The sequence below is a fragment of the Pogona vitticeps genome, chromosome 3 (assembly GCF_051106095.1).
Source record: "Pogona vitticeps strain Pit_001003342236 chromosome 3, PviZW2.1, whole genome shotgun sequence".
NCBI lineage: Eukaryota > Metazoa > Chordata > Lepidosauria > Squamata > Agamidae > Pogona > Pogona vitticeps.
In genome coordinates this window covers 82,699,203-82,721,692 of record NC_135785.1, presented here as the reverse complement: position 1 = coordinate 82,721,692, position 22,490 = coordinate 82,699,203, and the positions used below count along the sequence as shown (strand labels likewise).

At 39.6% G+C, this 22,490-nt stretch overlaps 1 protein-coding gene across 3 annotated transcripts; it reads right to left on the bottom strand.

The window, feature by feature from the left end:
- Positions 1-1,831: 1,831 nt before the first annotated feature.
- Positions 1,832-20,936, bottom strand: LGI1 (leucine rich glioma inactivated 1). Of its 3 annotated transcripts, none has more exons than XM_020782981.3 (8): positions 19,639-20,936; positions 19,194-19,265; positions 13,799-13,870; positions 13,630-13,701; positions 5,360-5,431; positions 4,138-4,307; positions 3,098-3,262; positions 1,832-3,011 (listed from the first exon to the last, which is right to left on the bottom strand). In XM_020782981.3, the coding sequence occupies exons 1-8, from the start codon at positions 19,830-19,832 to the stop codon at positions 2,191-2,193; spliced, it is 1,638 nt and encodes a 545-aa protein (XP_020638640.1). In that variant the 5' UTR covers positions 19,833-20,936; the 3' UTR covers positions 1,832-2,190. The 3 variants fall into 3 exon arrangements, with proteins under 3 accessions (XP_020638640.1, XP_020638642.1, XP_020638641.1); XM_020782983.3 differs by having other exon boundaries at positions 19,630-20,283; XM_020782982.3 differs by lacking the exon at positions 3,098-3,262.
- Positions 20,937-22,490: the final 1,554 nt, after the last annotated feature.

Below are 22,490 nucleotides of genomic sequence, written 5' to 3'. Positions count from 1 at the left end.
TTCCAGTCACTATGAGGGACGTTCAAGCCTTTAGGATCATAGTGGCATTATGCATTATGATACTGGAGTTATTATTAAAATTTTATCCCACCCATCTGCCAAAAATGCCCCTTCAGGCTAACAGATTGCCATAAAATGTAATTTTAAAACAAAATCTTAATTAAAACAGCATCATTGTTACACAAGATCAAAAATGCCATAAACAATGAGAAAAAATAATGTTAATTACATTGGTGACATTTATGGATTAAGCTTCTTGGTGGTTCTGGATAGGTTTGTGGGAATGTTCAAACACCCTCACGAGCTCTGAACTTGCGTTTGAAACCAGAGCAATTAAACAGCCACACACTTTGACAAAGACCCCCAAGGAGCCTCCATTTTATGATGACTATCTCCTGTATATTCCTGTGATGGTTTTCAGATTTTCTCATGGCTTAAAGACAAGAACGAGGGGGAGTTCCACAAGGCCTTGAGATCTTGGAAATACTCACTCGAGAATATGTTTGCATTAATATTGTGCCAGGAATCTGGCTGGTTCCCTTTGAAGCATAATTCCCTGAAAAGTACTGTCTCAGTGGGTGCACTGTGGGACAATGCATGTTAGGGAGTGAGTAATCCAACAATCCCATTAATTAGCATAGGCAGCACATTTTTTCCTGCCCAGAACTGTATATCTGTGCTTTAGTACATCAGACATTCTCAATAACTGCTATCATACCTTTAGTTTTAGTACTTCTCTGTACATGATTTGAAATATTTCATTGCATGGTATATTTATTTTAACTCCCCAAAGATCATTGTTTTCCCAAATAAAGTTCCAGTATATTCTATAATAGTATTCTGGTATTTTGCCAGCTACAGTGAGAGTGTCCGCCCTTTGCCCTACCAGATGTTATAAACTTCAATCCACAGAAGCCTCAGCAAGCATAGCCAGTGATGAGGCATTATGGGAGATGTGGTACTCTCCAAAAACATCTGGATGGCCAAGGGTTTCCTACTGTTTAGTTTAAAAGTAAAAGAAAAATAAAATAATGTGCCTTTTCTATATACAACAGTAAGGAGTAAAACAAGCACTTTACTATTTCCTGTCTATAAATATGGAGTGGACTATTTGGCAACTACTACAATATATCACATTATTCTCATATAGGAAATTACCTGAAGCTGTCCTTCGTCTTGCATATGACACTACTTGTGCAGTTTAAAATCAAATATGGTTAAAGCCTACTGAACCATCATGAGAGGAGAGTTCTTCAGTTTAATTAGAAGTTGAGTGTGAACTGGTATTCATAGAAAGGTTGTGACTGGGGCAGGGGGGTGCCTGAAATTTCAGGATAAGGTTCCCCGCCCATCCCAGTCCACAAGCCATCCCTGGTTGTATTACAGTGTCACTATAGGAAGAAAGAAACAAAACCAGAATTAATGGACTCTGCCAACTGCTGACTTCAGGTTCTCCTTTTCTTGGCCAACGGGTCCAAGCAGGCTTGTGGATCACCAGTTACTACTGCAACAGTATCACAATACCCACTTTCTTCCCTTCTTGCCAAAAAACTATTCCGGAGGGATTCCCATACCCACAGAGCCTATTTTGGTGGTGTATGGAGGGCTGCACCTTCCATACACCACTTCACAGTACTGTGAGAGGGAGGATCACCATCTCACAGTACTGCTGAAAAAAGCAATTCCATCAGAAGAACTAACTCATCAGTTCTTGACCAATACAATACAGTATCTGTGACACTCAAATACGTACCCAGATGTCATATCAGTAGGAATTTTCAAACTGAAGCCAGAATGGTTACTTATAAACAATGCTATTTGCAATGTGAAAGAAAATGTAAACATTTTTATTTGGCAGTTTTCAAATAGGTGTGTAATGGAAAATTACAGTCCCACTCCCATCACCTAAGACAGATGGAATTCCACTACATATTTACATAGTGAGTGCAAATTAACAATTTAATTTGTTGTTCTTTAAAAAATGCAACTCCAAAGAAGCACTAATCTTGACATTTATGGATGAAGATACTTGTAGTATTTAATTCTAGCAATCTCAACTGTTAAAGGCATTCCGAAGACTGGAAGTAGAGAATCACTGTCATGCATTTAGTTCATTAAGTCTTTGTTATCAGTGGAGGAAGTCCCAGAACAGACTCAACCCTGTGTTGTTGTTTTTTCTGTGTAGGTGTGTTACACAGCACTTAAGTCAACAATTATATGTTTATAAATCACTGTGTTCCCTTTAAAACTTGATGCAAAGAGAAAATCCTTTTTGTCAACAGAGACATGTGTGAAAGATCTTGGTGCTTGTATATTTAATTCTTGAAACTTCACAAACTTGGCCTTTGCTGCATCCCAGAAATAGACTTGAGTAAAAGAATAATCACTTCCAAGAATAGCATACTGATAATTCTTTATCTGAAGAGGCTGAAATACCATAGATCCCCTTGATGGCATCCTTTGTAAATCCACAAATTTAGATCCTCCCCATTTCATGATTTTGGAATCACCAATGAATCTTGTTAGACAGACATAAGTGTCCTCTTTCACTGTGAAGTGCTTTACAGCATAAACATCTTCCATATCTGGAATATCAACTGGGTCAACAAAGTTGTTTGCTCCTTTGCTCCACTGATAGATGACAGGGTGCTGAGAACTGCTTGACAGGATCAAATGAGGCTTTCCATCTATTTCCAGGTACTCCACATCAGTATCTCTGTACCACTCATGCAAAGATTGGTCAGAATAAAATCCATTTCCATTCCATTTGTAGATTGTGGTGATGCCAGCTTTTGAACTGTCTGCTATTGCAAAGTAGGAATCTTTTCCAATGGTAAATGTTTCAATGTCATTGGGCTTTCTAATTTTGAGTATCTCAATGTCTTGAATTTTTATAAATTTATTGGCATGAATGTCTCTTTTGTAGATATGGGAGCCACCGAAGAGTTGTGCAACAATGATGTACAGGAGGTTGTCCACAATAACAGGTTTGCATACCACTATTGATATCCCTGCAGAAATAAAAGATAAAAGATAGCATCATTACCTGGTATTAGGATCAGGCAGCATGCAGTTCATGGAACTAAATTACCCATACCTGTAATATAGTCAAAATTCCTAAATGTCCCTTCTACATGGTCCCACTGAAGGAGGATACATTTTCCAGTAAAAGGCTGAGCGATAACCACATACTCATCATTCTGGTATGAGAAAGTGTCCACTGAGAGAGATTGATATGGCAGCTTTCGAAATACAACAAATTCTGAAAGAGTGCATACCAAAAAATGAAATTTATTCCGTTTCTGTAGTTCAGACGTCATATTAGTGGCAGATATTGGTAATGTTCTCAAATCCATTTGATTAAATTAGTCAATAGTTCAAAACAAGAGTTGATGTTTCATTAAGAAGCAAGTAGTTACTATTTTTAACCTGATTGCATATAATTTATTCAGTTTTTAATTACCCTACCCAATCTCAAACCATGTAATAAAGCTTCTGTCAATCTAAGAAAATGTTACTGTGTGGTCCTACCTTGCTTTTCCAAAAAAAGAGATGAAAATGAGATCATGAACAAAGTGTCATATTTTCCAATCAGCAAACAAAACACCAGCTTTTGCGCAATAAATCCCACATGATGAAAATAAAATGATACCAAGCACAAATGAGATGTAGAGGTAATGAGTGCTGCTGGGGGGGGGGGAACTATGTGTTCAGGAAAATGAACAAAATATGCAAAAAAGCGCTTTATTTCAAAATAATACTTAACAAGTCTTTCTGAAAAGTTCTCCTGCAAATGAAAAGCTTTTCAAGTTTTGAGTAAGAAATGTTTATCAGAAAAGGGGCAATCTGCATAATGGTTTCTATAACTGAACTGATAGTTATCCACGTTATTTAAATCCCAGCCATTAAAATCCCAGTACTGTAATTTAAATATCACACATTATTTAAATCTCAGTCACTTAAAGTATATGGATTCAAAATACACAGTTACTCTCATCTTCTGTTAATAACAGTTCTGTCACTCTGAAGATCAATGTATTTATTTTCATAATACTTTATCTACACTGTAGAATTGTGCTTTGAATTTTAAAAACGTGACCGAAGCATTAGTGCAGTAAATATCTTTAAAAGACTTACCTGTAATAATACAGTCAAATTCATTGGGGGATAGGTTGTTGATCTTGCGCTTCTTATACTCTGGTGGGCTTTCACAATAAATGTCTTCTATTGTTGCATTTGTTCTGCTCATCCATGCTACTAACCATTTCAGTTTGCAGTCACATTTGAATGCATTTCCTCTAAGGTCTCTGGGAATAAAATAGGGTGATTGGTTGGTGCATCAACAACAATCCACCTGCCCATTTTCATAGATCTTCATGAACCCAGATGTGTTCCTGGTTGCCACTGAAAATGTTCACTCCCACTAATTTAGGAGGGTTTCCTTGCTATTGCATTCTCTTGCATCTGTGCTTTGCCTTGCTATTTACTACAGCACTCAACCATTACTATGAAAGAGATTTCACGGCACATAGTATGTCTTAATTGTGGACTCTTCCTTTGGATACTTTGGATATTTTATGGACAACAAATGTCTACATCCTATCTGTTTTGAAAGTGTGCAAGTAAATCCCTGATTGTAGACCCAGTTTGGGTGTTCCATTCCATGCCTCTGTGTCTGTGCACATCCATGTGGATCAAAATGTGGACAGCAAGGAGCTGGGATTGGTGGAGGGGCCGGGCTGCCTCCAGCATTAGGCAAAGTGAGATGCCCCTTCAGCAGATTTTGGATGTCAGTAAACTATTAGCTAATTTTTTATTGTTGTTGTTCACCAGCAGAGGGAGAGATGCTTGTGGAGTTTTTGTTTGTTTGTTTGTTTGTTTGTTTCCTTCCTCGTGTTCCAGAGTAACTTGGTTTGCTTTAAGTACTTCATACTTTAACAAAAGTATAATCATTCCCTCTCACTGCAGGCACAGTGCTCTCATGCCAACAGAAATGGAGCCAAAATAAGACTATTAAGAAAGGAAAGGAACGTATCAGTATGCTCAGGATGACTTCAAGCTTAGCAAAAGTACAAACAATATTTTTAGAAGAACACCAAAAGGGGTCACTCCCCACAATATACAAAAATAGTTCAATGAGCATGCCTTGCTTTAGAGTCAAATCAGCCCTCTGCTGGCTTCCAGGAACATGATTCTCCCTCTTAGAAACCTCTTTTTAAAAAATGGCTGAGGCAGGGTGTTGGCGACTGGCAGAGGCAGCCTATGGGTACTTCAGTGCCCACCCTGCTGTAATTATTACTAGTGATCAACTGTCGCAGCTCTTCCAAATCATAATGTGAGAATTAAACAGCTTTCTTACACATTGGTTAATGAATCCAGTCCTTTGAATATGTCTTTGGGGAGCGTTTGGAGGTTATTGTTTGCAAGACTCCTGCAAGGGAGAAAAAGGGTTATTTAATTGTTAGTTGAAGATCATCCTTTCCTTTCACTTCTTGTCTGAGAAAATAACTTTGATTACAACTACAACAAACTACAACCTTTGTGAGTTTTTTTTTAAGGATTACTTTTCATAAAACCTTGTTTACAACATCACAGTGTTTCCACAGTTCCTTGTTAAAATGGTGCATCCACCATTTTTATTGCTCCTGGCCATTTCCTGCTCTTCAGAGTGACTGCAGGAAATGTTTCTTCTTTCTACGGTGTAACAGGGTAAATTACTTTACAGCTGCAATTATCAAGAGATAACTTCATAGCTTTTGTTTTAAAAAGCAAATAAAATTATCTTCTGATGACCAGTAAAGTAGATAATTATTTTAAGATTTAACTATAATGGTAACAAACTAATTTTGGAACTTTGGAATGATACGTAACTACAGTACTTATCACTTCTAAAAGTGAACTTCCATGCTTTGGGCAGGAAATCTAAAAAGAAAAACAATTCCGCTCTAATTAAATAGGGTGATATAGATTTTGAGGCTCCTAATAGCATATGCAAGAATTGATTTTGGACTCTCTCAATATTGGTGAGGTCAGCAGAACCCCAGATTTCTCCACCAAATATTTTTTGATGATGAAGAAGAATATTTATTGATTACAGTCAAGTGGCTAAAATATGCAAGAGCAAATAGAAGAGTGCACAACAGATAATTAATTGTGTACTAGTTATAATATATGGGGAGAATCAGTTACAGCATTTTTATAGCCATCCTTTGAACCGTTGGATCGTCTAGGGCAAACTGGTTTGGACAGGCTCTTTGGGTTTCAGGGAATCCTTCATACATATTTGTAAGCATTTGTAAACATTTCGTCCCTTCGGTTGGGACCACAAAGTTTCTCTACGCTCAACAATAAACCACCCTCATGCTAAAATCAATCAACCTCAGGAGACTATAAGGGACCTAAGGAGACTATAAGGGAGCGCTGTGCCATTGCTGCTGGACAAAATGTTGCTGCAGAGCATGTAATAAAGCAGAGCATGTAATAAAGGGAGTCTTGATTGGAAAGAAGTAGCTTGATGTAAAATTCATTGGGTCTCCCTTGGTATCTGAGAATAATTGGGCTCAAGAGGTTAGTGCGTAGATCTTGTAAAAAAGATAATACAGTAAAACATGGCCTACAGTTTCCACTTTGCCATCCTTACGTGGACACAGGCAATCCGAGATAGGTATATATTGAAATTTTCCCTCCATAAGCTTAGAGGGTAAAACATTAAGCCTTGCTAATGTGCAGGCTCTGCTGGTCTTTGTTGTCATTGTGCTAGTCAAATATGAGGATATTGTAAAGGCCTTATTAGTAACAACACTGTATTTGTCCAACAGGCTCATATGCTCTTGAAGATCTACAGTGGGGTCTCTACTTAAGAACGTCTCTACTTAAGAACAATCCAACTTAAGAACAGCTCCATTTGCTAAATTTTGATTCTACTTGAGAACAGAAATCCAAGATAAGAACAGGAAAAAAAACCTTTCCTGCTCTTTTTTTAAGGTCATCTTAGGTTAAAAAAATTCTCCCCCTAGTGGTAGAGTACGTATTAACCAGCTTTGCATTAGTTCCTATAGGAACTAATGCTTCAATGTACGAACGCACCTCTACGTAACAAAAAAAACCCAGCCAGAACGGATTAATTGGTTTTCAGTCCATTCCTGTGGGAAATTTTGCTTCAACTTAAGAACGTTTCAACTTAAGAACGCCATTCCAAAACGGATTAAGTTCTTAAGTAGAGGTTCCACTGTAGTTTCTATGGACGGAAAAGAGCAGATACGGATTAAATGGTTTTCAATGCATTCCTATGGGAAATGCAGATTCAACATAAGAACTTTTCAACTTGAGAACCACCTTCCAATACGGATTAAGTTCTTAAATAGAGACCCCACTGTATGTCTCAGGTTCTTTGCTTTGGCACCGGCATGCCCCATCACCAAGAGAGCATTGGTGGAAAAACCCATTTGCTTTATTTCTTTTGTGAGTTGGAGTTTTCAGCCTGATTGAAAGGAGTAAAAAAAGTGACATCTGTGCCAAGTCTTCAGAGGAGAAGATAAGCATTAGCCAGTAATTATACATAAGGACTTTGGTGTGTGCTCTCATTTTTCCCCACCAAATATTAGCGTTGGTATTACCTTTGCCTCTGAAAATATAATAGCATGAATGTAATCTGATAAACTCACTAATCTTAGTGTACCTTAATACAATCACAGCCAAATACCATCTGTAACTAAAGATATCTAAAGTGCTGGCTTAAAGTATCTGTGAAGATTCTCAGTCATCCAGGTAAAGTTATCTGAGTTGCCATGACTCAAGTTCCAGATACAGCTTATCATCATCAAAACCAATATTATTATTACTATTAAAAACAAAAATAAAAGAAGAGCTAACAAAAAAGAGAGAAGGAAGGAAACATTGACCCCACCTGCTCGGCCAGCATTAGCCCAGCAGTACTTTAGATTCGGCAGCCTTGAATTCTGACCACAACTTGGAAAACTCTCCTTTTTTCCACTTCCAACTCCCAGAATCCCCCAGCCAGCATAGCTTTTGGGTGATTCTGGGGAGTTGGAACTGAAAGAAACAACTTCTCCAGTCTCTGAGATTCTCCCTTCATGCTACACACAGAACTGTACTGCCATTTATCCTTATCTGTTTGTATTTTACTCATCAAAAACAAACAAACAAACAAACACTAGGTTGACAGAAAATGTAACAAAAACTAAACAATTTTAAAGACAATAAAATGTACAGTATATTGTACAGGTTGCATGTTGTATGAAAAATAAATATCTGCAAAACATGGCAATCTGAGGTAATAATTTAAATAATTTTAGTTGGAAATGGGTTGAGAAGTGTAGGCACCATTAATTGCCTTTTGAATATAATAAGATCAAATTCTAATTACAGATTTTTTTTTTAAAAAAAAGAAATGACTGCTTGGTCTTTTGTTCTATGGAAATGTTCGTTTGAGTGAAAGTAATGTATATATTTTCTCAGAAGCCAATCATCTGCCATGATTTCATAGCACACTTGAACAGCGTTATTATTAGTGATCAAAAATCTACTGTTATACTTTATATCAACACGATGCCATTTATTTAGACTTTCTTTTGACTTTATTTGTGTCTTTATAATAAATAAATAAAGTTTGAAGATTGTTTATATTTATAGGTGGTTTAGAGCTATACATTTCAACATATATGCAAAAGTTATTTTATAAAATAGCAATATGCACAAATTTGAATATATACAATGTCCATGGAATACACAATACATTGGACTATGCAGTAAAGGTTTGCAAGAATAGGCTCATTTTCAGGGTGCATCTAAAAGTACAAATTGTTGGAACATGTTCAGTTTTGAAAGGAGGGGCACTCACACAGTGGGTACCCCCAAGCTAATTGCCCTGTTCTGAGGCAGAGAGGGCTTCAGGAGCATGTGGTACCCCAAGACAACTTCAAAGACCACATGGGTTTATAATGAAGCAGGCAATCTCTTGGGTCTTGCATAATACAATCTACTGTGTAATGCAGTGTTAGTTTTTCCTGTGTTAGTTACTTTACTGAATAATTACAGTGGCTGTGCTGGCTAAAGAATTCTAGTAGTTATAGTCCAAAGAGTAATGGCCCCCAACTCAACAGGTGACTGTATCTGTCATCCAGGCAGAGATGCAGGAATGGGCAATGCGGCAGCCGCCATTTTGGGGCAGGCTGTCTTCTTCCCAGGAGGCAGTGTAGTGTCCCAGAGGGTCATGGGGCAGTGGCCGCTACAGCTAATCAGGTGGGCCAAGGGTGGGCATTACCTCCCACAGGTGGTCTGGATTGGAGGATTTGAATCCAAACCATCTCTGGGGTCTTAAATGATCAGGTCAGATGGGGAGTAGGGTCAGGAAGGTGTGTGACCCTCCCCGGTTAATTCCCTTTAAGGGGGTACGACAGAGAGACATTATGCGGCTCAGCTCAGGAGACCCTAGGGGTGCTGGAAGGGGCCACACAATGGCAGATTGAGGTTCACCTCATTTTCTGGTTACCTTGCTTACAACATCAATCAGCAGAGAGGGGAGCTAATGTTGATCCATCTTCCATGCTAACACCAGTACTAGTGGCAGCTGTTACCAATAAAGCTGTGGCCCATTTTACTTCCAATGCTTGTGGTTTGTGTGATTATTACATACTTGCCTGGGATCTCAGCCTTCCTGGCTTGGTCCACAAGTAACATTTTTTTAAAACTCTGGTTTAGCATCATATTCACAATCACAAGCAACAGCAGTAAGCTTTATGTCCACACACTCTCCTGTCTTCTTTGGCTGTATCCCGAAGGAAGATAAGAGGCATGTAAAGAGGCTACACCTATACCCAGGCTCTCTGGGAACTCATGACTTGGCAGGGTGGGTAGATGGGTGTTTTTCATGGGCATTTATCAGGGAAATTTGGGGAGGGGGAATGCTATGTCACAGTCTGAACAGGGGAAAGAAACATGGATATTAAAGCAGTGACCTGCAACATCTGTGAAATGTTTGTTTTTCTGCTTAACAATGTAGGAAGCTGCGCCTGCAACAAGTGTAAGCTGGTAGCCCTGCTATGCTCAAAGTGAGAGAAAGAACAAGAAAGCAGTCAGTCCCAGGCATGGAGATAATTGAGAAATACTAATGGGTGACACAGAGAAAGCAGAACTGCTCAACAACTACTTTGCCTGTGCCATCTCCCAAAATTAAAAAAAAAAGTGCTTGACCTACTAGCGCAGACTGAATAAAAGAGGAAGGCAGGGTCTGCTGCTCAAGATAAATAAAAAGGTGATACGGGAACATACGCCTACTTAAAATGAATTCAAGTCTCTTCAACCAGGTGAATTGCATCCAAGGGTAGTAAAAGAATTTACAGATCTAATATCAGGGCCTTTGTTTTTCAGAATTGTTAGAGAAGGGGAGATCCCTGAAGAAAAGACATAAACAAACAAACATCTCCCCATCTTCAAAGGGGAGGGAGAAGATTCAGGCGGCCACCAGCTTGGCAATGATACCTGGAAAGGTTCTAGAACAAATCATTGATGTCTAAGATCCAGCACAAGTTTCTCAAAAACAATCCATGCCAAACTATAGCATCACCAGCTTGGTAAATGGAATGCTGTGAAAAAAGTATATCTCAGTTTCAGCAAGGCTTCTGACAATGTCCTTTATATTTTTGTGGCCAAGCTGATAAAATGTGGGCTAGATAATACTATTGTCACAGTAATTTGTAGCCATATGCAGAGTGCTCACCAGTGTTTCCTCATCATCCTGGAGAAAAATGACAAATAGGATGCCACAAGATTCTGCCCTTGGCCCCGTGTTGTTCAATATCTTTATAAATGACTGAAATCAGGGAGGGAAGAGGATGTTTATAAAATTTTCAGATAACACCAAGCTGGGAGTGGTAGCTAACACTTTGTAAGAGGTAATCAGGATTCAAAACAACCTAAACAGATTGCAGAACTGGATCAAAATGAACAAAACAAGTTTCAACAAGGAAAAATGTAAAGTTCTGCATCTGAGCTAGAGAAAACAGATGCCTAAATATAAGATAGGTGACAGCTTGCTTGTCAGTAATATATGTGGAGAGGGTCTAGATGTTTTAGTTGACCACAAGCTAATAATGAAATAATAGTATGACATAGTAGCAAAAAAAGAGAGGATGAATACTGGGCTGTGTCAACAAAAATATAGACTTTGATAGTTCAGATCAAGGGAAATAATGATTCTGCTTTGGCCAGACCTCACCTGGAATACTGTGTCAAGTTCTGGGCACCACAATTTAAGAAGGATATTGACAAACTGATACAGTCCAGAGAACAACAACCAGGATAGTAAGAGGTCTAGAAACCACGTTGTATGACAAACACTTGTGAGAACTGGGTATGTTTAGCCAGAAGAAGAGAAGACCGAAAGGTGGATGGTAAGCACTTTCAAATATTTGTAGGGCTGTTATATGGAAGATGCAACACGTTTGTTTTTTGCAGATCCAGAAGGTAGGATCTGCACTAATGGATTTAAAATACAAGAAAGAAGATTTTACTAAGCATTACAAAAACATTTTCAACAGTAAGAGCTGTTTGACAATGGAATGGATTGCCTCAAAGGGTGATGGACTCTCTCTCAATGAAAGTTGTTAATCAGAGGTAGCTGCTTGTCAGGGTACTTCAGCTGTTGATTTCTTACTTTGTCAAGGGGTTGGGTCCAGTGACCAAAATTGTGGTGAACAATTATGCACCAGCTCAAAGTTACATTAGCATCAACCAAATTTTGTCCAATGACCCTTGGAGAGCTCTGTGTTCTAAACTAGCCACAGCTTCTTGCTATATGGTCTAAATTAAGGGAATGCTGGTTACTTTAAACTACAGTTTGTTAATAAGTCAGGATCACAAACAAACTGCAGTTTATTTATTTATTTATTGAGCTTATATGCCGCCCATTTAGACATAGTCTACTCTGGGCGGCTCACAAAACACGTAACTCTGGCTTCTTTGAATAATCTGTAGTTTAAAAAACTAATCAGAAGTTTAGTTTAAAAGTAGAAGTAAACATCACTAATCTGTTTTGATACCCTACCAGAATGAGACAAAGTGTTGCGTGTGCCTGACGATTACTGACTATAATTCATATAATACAAAACCACAGTTTAATGTGAAATCTAAAAGGTGATAGTATCTGCTTTCCTGCCATTTAATAAAAAATTCTATCATTTTAGTAAGTATATTTTGTAGAAATGTGTGCCTATATATTCAGGTGTAAGACATAATTTTAACTGACTACAGGTTCTGCTCCATAAGGATTCCATTAGATTTATCTAATCTTCTGGTCACTCAAAAGTGGCCAGAAGATTGGAAAAGATCAGTCTACATCCCAATCCCAATGAAGGGCAGTGCCAAAGAATGCGCCAACTACCGTACACTTGCACTCATTTGACACACTAGCAAGGTTATGCTCAAAATCCTCCAAGGCAGGCTTCAGCAGTATGTGGACCGAGAACTCCCAGAAGTACAAGCTGGATTATGAAGGGGCAGAAGAACTAGAGACCAAATTGCTAACATGCACTGGATAATGGAGAAAGCCAGAGAGTTCCAGAAAAACATCTACTTCTGCTTCATTGACTATGCAAAAGCCTTTGACAGTGTCAACCACAGCAAACTATGGCAAGTCCTTAAAGAAATGGGAGTGCCTTACCACCTTATCTATCTCCTGAGAAACCTATATGTGGGACAGGAAGCAACAGTTAGAACTGGATATGGAGCAACTGATTGGTTCAAAATTGGGAAAGGAGTACGACAAGGCTATATATTGTCCCCCGGCTTATTTAACTTATATGCAGAATACATCATGTGAAAGGCTGGACTGGATGAATCCCAAACTGGAATTAAGATTGCTGGAAGAAATATCAGTAACCTCAGATATGCAGATGATACCACTCTGATGGCAGAAAGTGAGGAGGAGGAGGAATTAAAGAATCTCTTATAATGGATAATGGGTTTTATTGTCCATTATTCACTTTTCTGAAATACAACATTAAGAGATTATGGAATAATAATCCCTTAGACACTTGCAAAATACACGCACCCTTGCAAAATACATTAGACACAATAATTCACATTTATCTCACTCTGGCTAAGGACAAGAGGATTCTTTCAAGGATGGTCAAAGCTTGGCCATTCCTAGTGGAATATTTAATGTTTTTCCTTTGATAGCAAAGCCTCAGCATATCACAAATTATTTTTGAAAGTTCTCTATCCTTGTAAGAAATTTGCCACAAAGTCATTATTTAGACAGTATTAGTTCACCATTTCTTTATGTGAAAATTGTTTCGTGGTTCTTTGGATCCTAGCTTTTAGTACTAAGGTTATTTACAAAACATATTTGGATTATTCACAATACATTAAACAAGTGCTTGTTTAATTACGTAATCAAGTTTTTAATGGCAAGACAGCTTTAAAAATGAGATTTGTTCACATTCAAACATTCGATATAATTGAGGTTGTAGTCCTATACACACTTGTCAAGAGCAAATACCATAGAACATAATGGGGCTTGATTTTAGTAGACAATGAATAAGGTCACACGGTATTTTATTTCTTTAAATAAGGCAGGCAGTAAAGAAGACCACTAGCACTTTTACTTACAGATGAATTAAAGATTTCAGTCCCCGGAAAGAGGTGTTTGAAAGAGACTTGATGTTATTGTTCTCTATAAACCTGTAATAGTCATAAAGGCAGTACAGTCAAATTAATGCGTATATGTCAAATATTCAACATCCTTAAGGAATCTTGTACTGTAAAATGTTGAACTCACAAATATTCTAGATGAGGAAGGCCCATGAAAGCATCACCACTAATGACATCAAATGTATTGGCTGTAAATAATCTATACAAAGAAACACAGGAGAGAAGAAAAATGTAACTTGGTCTTAGAACAAATGTGAAATCTTCCCTGATAGCTCAGATACACTTAAAAATGAAGAATTATAGATGCCAAAGGTTTTATTCCATGCCCTGCATAAAGGTCATATAAGTGAATGGGAAATGCAGACCATATTCTAGATCCTGAGTAGAGATGGCCATGAACCTTGGTTTGGAGGCTCGTGCCAGTTTGTATGCATGGCACCACAGGTGGTGCATGTTCCCTTTCCCCTTCTCCCCAGGTGTATCCCCCACTCACCAGCACCCACACACTCTCCTCCTCCTCTTCGGCTGTTCAGCCAGTCTCTGGCAGGAGCATGGGCTTCCCTGCCCCACCTCCTTGGCTGATCGCCAACTCAGACAAGAAGGCAGGACAGGCAACCTCATGCTCCTGCCAGAGACTGGTTGAACAGCCCACAAGGAGGAGGAGGGGAGCTTGCTTCAATGGAGGAGAGGGTCATTGGCTGGTGAGGCGGAGGAAGGGAACGCATGGCACCTGTGGTACTGCACATTCAAACTGGCACAAACCTCTGAACCGGGTCTCTACTCCTGCGCATGTAAATGGACATGGGTTCAAGTCTTAGGATACACTTTAGCAGTAATATCTAAACAGATGTTTATTTAAAGCAAAGCAGTTTTGCTGTGCTTTCTAGTAACAGCCAATATGCTGTACAAAGTTTTAGGGAATTAACTTTTTACTAGGTTGGGGACATGGTTGCTTCATGTGCAGTCAGACACAACCACCTTAACCTCTAGTACAGTGATGGGACAACTTTAACTAAACTATGATTCCTGAAATTAGCTTCTAGACAAATTTAAGTAAGCAATATAAATCTGACAAGTGCTTAGATGCAACTTAATTAAAAGTAGGCCTCAAAATCAAGACTTTATTTTCAAACCTTAAACATTTTAGCCTTTAAGCATAGTTGAAAAGTTATTTTTCTTCTAAATGTTTTTATCATGGCAGACATTGAGGATTGTGGTTTGAATGCTGAATGTTATATATTTGTTTTAATTCTAGGGTTCAATTTGTATAAAAATATTTCTGGATTTTTTAGAAATAGAAAGGAATGGCAGAAGTTTAGAAATGAAGCAGGGGAGTGTTTCCTTTTCAGTTTCTTGTACCATAAGGATTATGGACTGCTAGTTTAATAAAGTCTTGTTTATTGGAGCATCTTTCCCTAAGAACATCAGCCTGCGCCACTCAATCCTCATTGGCAATGCTCTTATGGGCTGCCACCCCAAGAGAAGCCAGGAAGACATCTATAAGAAACAGGGCCTTTTTTGTTGTGGGACCCTCCCTATGGAATGAATGGGTTTCTGGTTGAGCTGCAACTGGGCCCTCTTTCTCCCAGCCTTTAAGAGGATGCTCAACACTAGGTTGTTTGAAGAAGCCTTTAAAGGCTTCCTCTTTTAATGTTTTGTTATATTTATGCCGCTGTCTTGCCATCATCTGGGTTTGTTTAGTTTTATACTTAGATGTATTGATTCTTTTCTGATTAATTTGACTATTTTTTAATCTCAATTATTTGTTTTGTGATTACATTACTTTGTTTGTATTCCTTTGATATAATCTAGCCAGAGTAGTGCCAACAAGTCAACATTAAAAACTATCTTAACTCTAAGAAGGCATTCAGGGTTCCAAACAAGATTGTTAAAAGCCTTCAGGTATAACAACTACTATTCTCACCATCCCCACACTGTGTACCCAATGCGTATACCCTTATATAAGCCTATGAAATAAATAAACAAAAAACATTTCTGTCTTGCGTTTTTTAGTACAGGAGAGAAGTGAAGGGATGCCTGGCCTAACCACGAGGTTAATTAATAATGGAGGAGGAGCAACACCCTCACCTTTCTAAGCATGAAGTCTATAGAACATGGCATTCAGCCCTGATTTGCCATTAAATGCAAGAAGAAGAGTGGAGGATACCAGTCCCAGCCATTACCCCTGAAGTCCACTGCCAAGTATGATTTCAGTCATTTTCTTAGCAGAACTTTGCTTTCATTGCAACATGGCTGCAGTTGGATGGGGTGGCAGGAAAGAAATTGTTCTCACTCACTGGCTTTGCAGCTGTGATGCAATTCTGTTTGTGAGTTGTTATCAAGCAGGTCTACCAGTTCTGGAGACACTCACGGAAAACTAGGGGCCAAGTTCTCAATGTTTGTTCATTTATCCATTAAAAATCTTATGTATGTAACCCACTAACATACTGTACATACATTTTTGTGTATGTAGAAAGCTAGTGGAAAGAGCATCCCATTTATACTGAGATCTCTCAATATGGAGTTGGACCTTCTGAACCAGATCCTTGTTGTCTACTGCATTTCACAGCAGCTTATGGGGGACTGAAAATTGGTGTGACTGGAGTTGAGAGGAGGTTAACGTGGAGCTATACTGCACACAAGAAAACGTGTGTAGTATTTTGCTTCCCAGTCACTGGCACCACCTTAAGCATATAGTTGAAGTGTCATTATGAAAGTGTAAATGTAACCTTAGAGCTGGAAGGGATCCCAATGGATCATCAAGTCCAGTTCCTGTCACGGAGGCACAGTGAGGAATTGAATTCGTAGGCTCCGACTCCAGAGCCAGATGTCTAGAGCTGTTCTCTAGATTCTGTCAGGAGTTGCAGATCAAATACAACTAAAGATGTGGGTAAATAGCTGTTCTTTACCACATTTGGTATTGCACTCTGTTCTTCTTACAATATCCTCTGCCTTTTAATTTTCATCTTAGCCTCTTCCATATGCATTAGATTACAATTCCCTCATGCCCAGTAAGGGCAGCTGTTGGACACATTGTGTGAGGATGGTAGAGATTGACGTCCTTATGCTGTACTTGAAGATGGGAACCAAACTGGGATGGCAGTTTTACATGTTACTTTGGAAACACACTCCACTTCCTAGGACTCTGCCAGCTGATTCAAGAAGCAGATACATTTCCTTAAGAAATGGTTTCTTCATACCCTTCCATCTCCATTTGGCAAATTAGCATGCTTTTGTTTTCTACGTGGTCATTTAAGTATACTGCAGCTTTCTTTGTATGTTTGCAGCATGCAGCATGGGGAGATTTTCATGTCTGGAGGGGTAACGTTCTAATAGGAGGTCCTCAGACTTCAGGATGTTTTCTCAATAGGTCACAAGCAATTAAGAGTCTTCTCTGGACAGACGCACCACTGAAGATTCTAATGACAGCAACTATAACAGTGGGGGAGAGCCTATAGGTGTTAACTGGATGGCTATAGGCACCATCTGTCACCACTGGTTGTGTCGCCTGACGGGAATTGCAACGACATCTGGAAGGCCACATGTTTCCCACCCCTTCTTTACTCCAGAGTATTAAAAAAAAACTGTGACTGGAGAAACTGGACATATTTATCTTTCCATATTGTTGTAGTGCTTCTGTTGTCGAATTATACAGATAAAGGTAAAGGTTCCCCTTGACAATTTTTGTCCAGTCGTGTTCGACTCTAGGGGGCGGTGCTCATCCCCGTTTCCAAGCCATAGAGCCAGCGTTTGTCCGGAGACAATCTTCCGTGGTCACATGGCCAGTGCAACTTAGACACGGAACACTGTTACCTTCCCACCGAGGTGGTCCCTATTAATCTACTCGCATTTGCATGCTTTCGAACCGCTAGGTTGGTGGGAGCTGGGACAAGTGACGGGCGCTCACTCCGTTACGTGGATTCGATCTTATGACTGCTTGGTCTTCTGACGCTGCAGCACAGGCTTCTGCGGTTTAGCCCACAGCGCCACCACGTCCCTTATGAATTATACAGATACAGTACATGGAACAAAAATGTCTGCTTCTAAGGTTGCAAATGAGGTTCTGATACAGTATGTCAGTATCACAGCTGGATGCAAAGCATCCATGTATGTTAAAATGAAGAGGCTCCTCTTCCACCTACAAAAGGATCCTGAAGCAGTATGTTGCCTGTCAAGAAAAGGTGCCATGTCGCTGAAAAGCCTGCCTGAAATGAGCCACCCCTCATGCTGTATGTGCCATATAAGCCAGATCGGAGTGCAGGTGGTGTCACAGACCTAAATGGCGACTCCTGATGTGCTTTTCCTTCTGCAGGCACACAGACAACAACTGAGTGCAACAAATGGCAACCTACTCTTTTTCTCCAGGCACAGATGCTGTGTGGATTTTAGCCCTTTTTGTAAAAAGGCTCTTATTCTAAGAAAGCTTGTGTGGGATAATGTGTACAGGGACAACATAAAGGTTTCCATGGTAACTATATTTACTCATTTGTCCTGGATTCAAAACCTTACTTGGCTGTGCATGCCTTCTTATCAGCTCCCCTGACAGTCAACCAAAAAAAAAAAAAAAAAAAAAAAGGAGAAAGGGTCATAGCATCAACTCTCAGGGGATCAGGATCTCTGACCTAAACAGACCTAATGTTCAGACTGAATCCAGTGTTTTACATTCAAACACATTTGTGCACTGGACCAGTTCATACTGTATATGCCATGAGGATGTACACATATCTAATTTTCTATCCAAAAAATTGACTTGAAATGCTTTGTGACAGGTTTCTGAACTAGGTTTCTGTTGTGTTTGTGGGCCATACCGTTCTATGTGTTCTTTTCATAGCGTATAGATTTTTCTCTTCTGATTCAGAATTCACTTCTTAAGGAAATATATCAAGGTATACTTACTACATGAAATATCCATCATATTCTATTTTTATACATGCACTACTTTGCCGGGGAAGAATAGATCGATCTAACCTCTCCCCAAAGAAATATGAAACATCTACCTGAGTGTGTGATATGAGTTTTGTTTGAACAATTACCTTATTAAAATTTATGTCTTAATTCTGAAAAAATTGGCCAATCTGTTTAGTCAATAAGAACTCTAATAGACACTAGTAGCAAATTCTGAAAGTGTGGAAAATTCAATGGTGATGACCCATTATGATTTCCAGGCTTCTGAAACATACTTGATGCGACTAAGAAACAATGTAAGGGTACCATACCTCCCACAGCAAGAATCAGGCATCAAGATTTAACACAGCCAATTAATGCCAAATAAATATGTTAGTACTAATAATCTTGATTAAAAACCATGATATTTAATCACCCTAAAGAGGTACACCAAGATGCTTAAAAATAATCAACTAGGTATGGCACACCTTTAATTACCCTTACTGCAAACATTATTTTGTTACATAATAGGTCTGCACTAGCTATTCTTTATAAAACAAGCATCAAAGCCCATTATTTTAGCACTTTTAGAAAACACATGTTTCATAACAAGTTATCGTAATATAAATCTTTCTCACAGAAGTTGCAGAGATGGTGAGAAAATAAAACTCCGTTCTGGGATTTTTGTAAAAGCTGATCTCACAAAGGATCTGGAAGGAAAAAGAAAATAGACCTTACGTGAATATGAGCTCATAGAATAGACATTTATCAACCTGGTCTATGCCTTACAAGATCATTCCTTCTCATAGTCACCATGAATTCCATTTCTTTTTAAAGTAGAAGGATAAAAACAAACATTGCTGTGACAAGTTCCCCATCACTCACGAAAAAAAATACAGTAGAGAGATAAACGAGATGTCAACGGTGCATTCAGAAAAACAACATTTAACATCTCTCCACCCTCCCTCCCCAGTTAGGAGATTTTCATGACTGCAGGCATCGTTCAGCTTTCACTGAAAACCCCACACATGCTCATTTGATTTCAGACATAAATTAAAAGAACCAAATGCTTACAGCCCTTACAGGGAGGTAACATCAGGCGGAACGCTGCGCGGAATAGATTTGGCATTTTCACACAGAGCATTATCTTTGGTACAAGTACACCAAGCAGGACATGTTGTCTTTGCAGATCTGCTCTCTTCTGTCAGCAGCAACAGTACAGATAAAAGGCACAGGGAAGAAGTAATTCTTCTAGCGGCTTTGCTGGCATTTCCCATTCTTTTGATCCACTCTGGTTCCAGCTAGTTGAGAGAATAATATCCCAAAACATGAACAGGTTTTTCCCCCCTCTTTTATTCAGCCGCTGAATGTTTTGCTAAGAGACCAAGCAGTATTTCTCTGGTTTCCAGCCTGGTGTTTTTCCCCCTCTGCCTTCTTTCCTTCTGAATGTGTTTTGGTAGCTAGAAACCTGCAGCTGATCTGTATTTTCCTTTCAATTCACTCAGGCAATGTAGTGCTCAAAAGAGAGGGAGACCTGCGAGGTGCTGAGAGAGGGAGAGAGGGGGAGGGAGAGAGGTGGAGGAGGGGGGAATCCAACCAGCTGTAGAAGCAGAAAAGGACTTGCATCACCACAAAAAGAACACTTGAGCCCAACACAGCCTTAGGTTGCAAAGTGACGCAACAGAGAAAACACACGGCTTTCACTTTTCTTAGGGGAGGCCCCGTCTCTTGGTTCCAAAAATAGTATGGTATTATGCTGGTGGGTGGGTGCGTGGGCGTGCAGTGGAGTGTGCATGTGTTGAGGGGAGAGAACGGTCATCTTTCAACTAGATCCCTCCACTTGTGTGAAATTTCCTTTGGGAGTGGGGGCTCCAGCTTCTGTCCAGGGACAGCAGGAGCAGAGAAAGCTGCTCTCCTCCCTTGGCAAATGATGCCATCCAAAGTATCATTGTAAAAAAACAAAACAAAACACAAAACCCTTCAGTTGGCTTGTGTGTGGCCCCAGCTTTCATGACACAGGGTTGTGTCACTGCAAAAACAAACAGGCACACATGGAACCTATTCCCAAGAATGCCAACAACTGTCATTGTGATGAAAATACTCCTTTGCTCTCAGACAAAACACCCCACTGCATGCTTTTTAATCTTCTGTACATCTTAGTGTTGCTAATGAACAACAGACAGAGTTTAAAATAATCCATACTATGGGCCATTTATTTTTGGAAAGCATCTTATTGTGTGTAGTAGTTGTGTACTGCTCTGAAGAGTTGCCCTAGGATAAGATGCTCTCAACCCATACAGCGGAAGACTGGACATGCAGGTGGCTCTTAACTTCAGTAGTGGTAATGGGACAGGATCCTGCACTGTATCTGAGGTTAGCAAGCTAGCTTACAGAGTGTGGGACTGGCTGTCTGGTACAACCAGCATTGTCCTACAGCACCTTTACACTGTTTTGTGCAAACTTTCAGCACATGCCACTCGAGTCGGGTGTTTCACTCTGACTCATGAAAGGCCCAGTCTTGGTCATCCTTTGAAAGCAGTAAAAGAGAGAAGGGTTTTGTCTGTGTAAGAGTGAAGTCTCAGACTCTCTCTTTGAAGGCAAGGCTGATCCTTGAGCAAATAAAGAGAAGTGCTCCAGCATGCATTTCCATAACTTGGGAAGGAGGGATCTGTGTCAAGGATTAGGGGAAGCATTCCCAGATCAGAAGACAGTGCATCAAAAGAGAAGCAAATATGGCATAGTTTTTCTTGACTGTTAAGGACCATGAATGGAGGTGGCTTAAGAGTTGCTTTTATTGCACCAGTGTGAATCCAATTTTTCCAATTTCAGCAGAAGTGGTTCCTATCTTATCACTGAATTTAGATTTGCTTTAAATTCAAATCCCCTTCTCAGTTTATAACACTCCACATGCCTGGAAGGGTATATGAATCCCACAGATGTACTTAAATGTAAAATTCATGCCCCACAGGCTGAATATAATGAACAGAGGTCTGCCATATCTAAAGCTGAAAGAGGCAGATTTCTTCTCCAGGAGAAAACGCGGAAAGCTAAATGAGAGGTAGTCCCGTGATTCTTTTCATACTGACAGGGCTACCCCTCCTCATCATATTTTGTTTTTTAATTTTAGCCACGAGAGACTAAAATAAGGAATGGAGGATGAGCAAGTGAAGATCTCAACCTTGACTTTCCCTACATCTTTTCCTTCTTTGTAGGCTTTCCGTAGGCAGCTTGGTGACCATGATATGAACTGAATGCTGGATCAAGTGGGCCTTTGGTGTGATCCAGGAGGATTCTTCTTAGGCTCTTCTGAGAGGCTGGCATGTTTGAGCAGAGAACAGGGAAGGGAAGAGGCACAAACCTTTCCTCCTCCCTTGCCACATGAACTTGACATTGACTTCTTACGGCTGATCTTGCAGTGAGAAGGACATCTTGTGAAGATAAAATATGGAACTGCATCATGAATAGCTTGGCCCAGAGCTGCCATTGCTGCAACTAAGCTTGTAACTAAGCCTAGCTCATATAGATAAAAAAATTGTTCAGCTCTATCTCTACTTCTGTCCCTTTCCTCTGCTGTCCTCCCATATTCAGTCCTAAGCTTCTTGGGGCAGGGATCTTGGGGCATTTGAGAGAGGAGAAGGAGAACGGCATATACACTTAGTTTTTCCTATTTATGTCGGCTCTCAGAGATTTCCCTAAGATTCAATTTGGATGCATGATTATGATGAGAGAAAATAAATGGATCAATTGTATCTTTAGTATAACTCCATTAATTCAGATATTAGGAGCTAACAGTGGAGATTCCTGACTTCCAGCTGATAAAGGCAGGGAAGGGGCTTGGGGGCATGTGGTGTTTCCATGACTCAGATTAGTCCCCGGGGCTAGAAGTCCTTCTCTCAGCCTCTGAGGGGATTATTTTTCTTTGTAAGGATAAACTC